Below are 4,080 nucleotides of genomic sequence, written 5' to 3'. Positions count from 1 at the left end.
TTAGATGAGTTATGATTGATTTCAGTTGAATGACTGAGACTCTTACTAAAGTTGAGAAGAAAAAACAGCACAGTGGGTGCTTTAAATGTGTACTTTGCAAATATAGTTGTGAGAGATCTTTTTTTTTTTTTTTTTCTTTTTTTTTTTTTAAATTCTGTTTTCCATTCTTTTATCACATTCCCATGTACTGTTTCAGCATTGTTTCACTAACATCCCAACAAGTAATTTGGCTTTGACCTTTATAGACCAGGCTTTGTGTTTACTGCATTATGTGTTGATTACTAGTAATCTGAAAGATCTTTTCAATTGTTATGATTGCTTGTTTATTTGTAATAAGTAATACACTGGACCACAGGTATTTCGGAAGTTTAAATTAAGCAATTGCTAATGAATTTTGCATTTGATTTCTTCTTTCAAAAATTGTGATGCAAAGAAGGGGGAAACCCTGTCTCATGAACTCCTGATATTTCATATAAATCAGCTGGGGAAACATTGATTATAGTTTTTGTTTTCCCTATAATATTGGTTACAAATTGTCATCTAAAATTTTTAAGGAAAGGCTGTTGTTGCAAATAATTTGTGATTTTTTGCTAGTAATTTTTCGTTTTTATTCCTTCTTTCTGGTTTTGTTGATATCATCCTTTTTGGATATTCATTTTCATGAATTTGCAAACTTTAATTTTTCTGTATGATGACGGTTATCAGGGCAGCTGCTTACACACAGATCCACAAATACACTGAAGCAATCAGAGACTGTCTCAAGTCCATTGAAATTGACCCTAATTATAGTAAGGCATACAGTCGCTTGGGTTTAGCATATTATGCACAAGGGAACTACAGTGATGCTATTGAAAAAGGATTTAAGAAAGGTTTGTGTGGAAATTAACATGAATGTATTATTGCCAGTGAACTGAAACCTGCATTTAATCTCTCAATCTTTTTGCTCCATTTATGCATACATAGGCTATTTTAACAGTATCCTTTGCTGGATGCAATAAGGTGGGCATTGTCTATGACAAATTATTTTAGTATACAAGCTTATCTCTAATATTTGAGATTTTACCTTGTAGCCTTGCTATTGGATCCAAATAATGAATCTGTCAAAGAGAATATTCAGGTTGGTGCTGCTTTATTGTTACTGCTGTTGTTGTTGATATTATGTTTATCTATTGTCATTTTATGATTAAATTGTCATTTGGAACATAGGTGGCTACACAGAAATTGAGAGAAGAGATGCAACAGACAGGGCTGGATCAGGTAATACTAGTCACTAGCTTTTATATAAGAATGAGAATATTTGTTTCAAAAGGGGGGCATATTTTATAACAAAAAAACAAATGCAAATTATGAAAAATCATAATTTGAGGTCTAAAATACATATAGATGTTCTTCTTATAACTCTGTGGGGTCTGTCCCTAGGCCCCCGTCTTAGCTCTGCCACTGAAGAAGGTAATCTAATCATAATACTGATATACTTTCAACTTGGTTTTCACATTCGGAAAGGATACAGCCACCGAAGGTTATACACCGAATTTATGCACCGAATGACGTGACAAAATCCTGACTGTCGATTAATATTAAGTTGAAATTAATAAACGGTCAGGATTTTGCTACGTCATTCAGTGCACTACTTCGGTGACTGTAGCATTACCCGTTCACATTACTTCTTTATTTTTTTCCCAAAATGTTGCTTTCAATTGTTCATGATTTCTTCAACTTTAAAATATTTGTGCTTTTACGTTGTAGGAGGTTCAAACTTTTCATCTTTGTTCTTCTTTTAAATGAAGAATAAAATGTTGAGCCTTATTTCTTTCTTCAACCTAAATATTCAGCCTTATCCCAATATACGAATAATAATAAAACTTATTGTTTCTCTCCCCATACAGAATACCAGTTCTAGTCGTAATAATCAAGAACCGAACCAGTCAACAGGAGGGTTCAGAAGTCACGGAACATCATCTTCCTTTACAATGCCTTTTAATGCTAATGCTCTACCCGGTGATTTTGCAAGCATGCTTATGAACATGGCCACAAATATGCAGCAGGGGCAGCCTTCTCAGAACAGACAAGAAGAAGATAGTAATATCGGTGGAACTGATGAGCCTGGCATAAGACTTGGTGGGAACATCAATTTGAATTTTGGAGAAAATGTGCCTGAGGAGGTAACAGGGGCATTGAGATCAATGATGGAAATGTTTTCAGGAGCACCAGCCCCTGGAAATCCTCAAGATACTGATACCACAAATGGAAGAACACCAACAAACTAAAATAATTTACAACCTTGTACTTCCACCTGGCTAGCGAGGGTTTTGTTTCGAAAATTTTTCAATATTTGTGCGGTCACAGATGATCACCAACCTTAAACAAGAACAGAAATTGTAATATATTGGATCTTTTGCCCATGATTTTTTTTTCGGCTATGATAAATTATTTTGTGTTTTATGGGTGTTGATATAGTGTTTGGTTAAAGAGTATTTCAAGCATTGTTTTAAAACCCAGATTGGAGGGCACCTGTTTTGGTGCCTGAGTCATGAGTCAACTAGTTAGACAGATGATGTCAGCAACAATTTTATTTTTTAAAAATTACATATTAATCCCTTAAATTTTAATATATTACAAAAATTTCCTTAAAAAAGTTAATTAGTCCCTAAAATTTTTATTTACTTTAAAAATCTCCTCAAAAAATGACCAATTAATCCTTAAACGTTTGATATATCTTCAAAACACTCTTATAAAATTTTAAATTAACCCTTATAATTTTAAAATATTATAAAAACCCCCCTAAGACCTGAACCGAACCGGAGAAGCTATCGGGTCCGAGTCCCGGTCCGGTTTGGTTTTTAAAACAGAGATTTCAAGTGTGTGAACTAGCTTATTTGATCTATGATTTGAAACATTTTCGAATCTGGATAGTCGTGTTGTTTTAAAACTCGATCGTTGTGAGACTCGGCAAGGTGATTGGGTCACGGGTTGATTGGTCCAACCAGTTAGATCGATCGGTTGAATTGGTGACGTCAGTAATAAAAAATATTTTTAAAAATTTAATTAGTTTCTTAAATTTTAATACATTATAAAAATACCCTTACATCCCCAATTCAACCAAATTTTTTTTAATTTATTTCAATAATGCCCCTAAAAAATTAAAATGGTCTCTAAAATTTTGAAATATATAAAAACATCCCCAAAAATTATAAATTAGTCCTTACAACTTTGAAAAATATTGAAAACCTCTAAAACCTGAACCAGATCGGAAAGGCTGCCATACTTGGCATTTTCCTTTTCAAGAAGAGCACTTTGTCAAGTCGATATAACACTTTTTTGTTTTTTGTAACCGGGGTGTCTGGATCAATTTATACATACCTCAACTAATTTTCAAAATTCATTGAACACTCTATAAATTCAAAAAACCAAATAATTAACAATATTATAATGATAGACATACCTCTTTGTCCGTCGAGACAAGCTTCGCTATGACACTTTATTGTTGTCAAAAGGGCGTGGACATTTTCAAAGTAAATAACTTTTGCCTTAGCAATTTTGTCATTTATTACATTTTGCGCATTCTAATCTAATCATCATCTGTTAAATTTATAATAACTAATAACTTATTAAATATTTATCACAACTTTCATTCACTTCTTTCTATTTTGGTGTCAGCTACGTATTGAAAATTTGAAAAACCTTATCGTTCATCACGTGATATAGTTTCATATGATTATATTTACTTGATTCACATTATTTTTGTTAGATTATGTTTAATTAAAGAGTGTGATGTTGCACTTTCTGAATTTTTATTTCAATTCCTTTATTTTAAGAGATATTGTACCAAGTCAATGCTTGGAAAATGAGGTTGGCATAATATATATTTGCCTAATTTCATCGTATTATTTATTTTTCTTTAAACATTTTGTCTATTTTGACAAAAACTAATTTGGGTTTTCCGAGAATGAGTATGAGGTTTTTTACTATGGATAGCCCCTGTGAGGATTAATCGAAACTGGTCTCAACCCCTTAGTTATTAAAAATAAAGGAAATTAGGGTATGAGGATAATACATATATTTGCAGGAATTTAGCAAAAA

General features: G+C 32.3%; 1 protein-coding gene across 1 annotated transcript; it reads left to right on the top strand.

Annotated features, from left to right (window-relative positions):
• The first annotated feature begins 606 nt into the window (after positions 1–606).
• LOC116124233 (small glutamine-rich tetratricopeptide repeat-containing protein beta-like) lies at positions 607–2,440 on the top strand. The gene is made up of 4 exons (XM_031409930.1): positions 607–869; positions 1,071–1,117; positions 1,207–1,257; positions 1,887–2,440. The coding sequence occupies exons 1-4, from the start codon at positions 689–691 to the stop codon at positions 2,265–2,267; spliced, it is 660 nt and encodes a 219-aa protein (XP_031265790.1). The 5' UTR covers positions 607–688; the 3' UTR covers positions 2,268–2,440.
• Positions 2,441–4,080: the final 1,640 nt, after the last annotated feature.

Source organism: Pistacia vera, unplaced genomic scaffold, assembly GCF_008641045.1.
Source record: "Pistacia vera cultivar Batoury unplaced genomic scaffold, PisVer_v2 Contig1507, whole genome shotgun sequence".
NCBI lineage: Eukaryota > Viridiplantae > Streptophyta > Magnoliopsida > Sapindales > Anacardiaceae > Pistacia > Pistacia vera.
The sequence above is the reverse complement of the archived record's forward strand: the minus strand, read 5'-3'. Positions and strand labels throughout refer to the sequence as shown.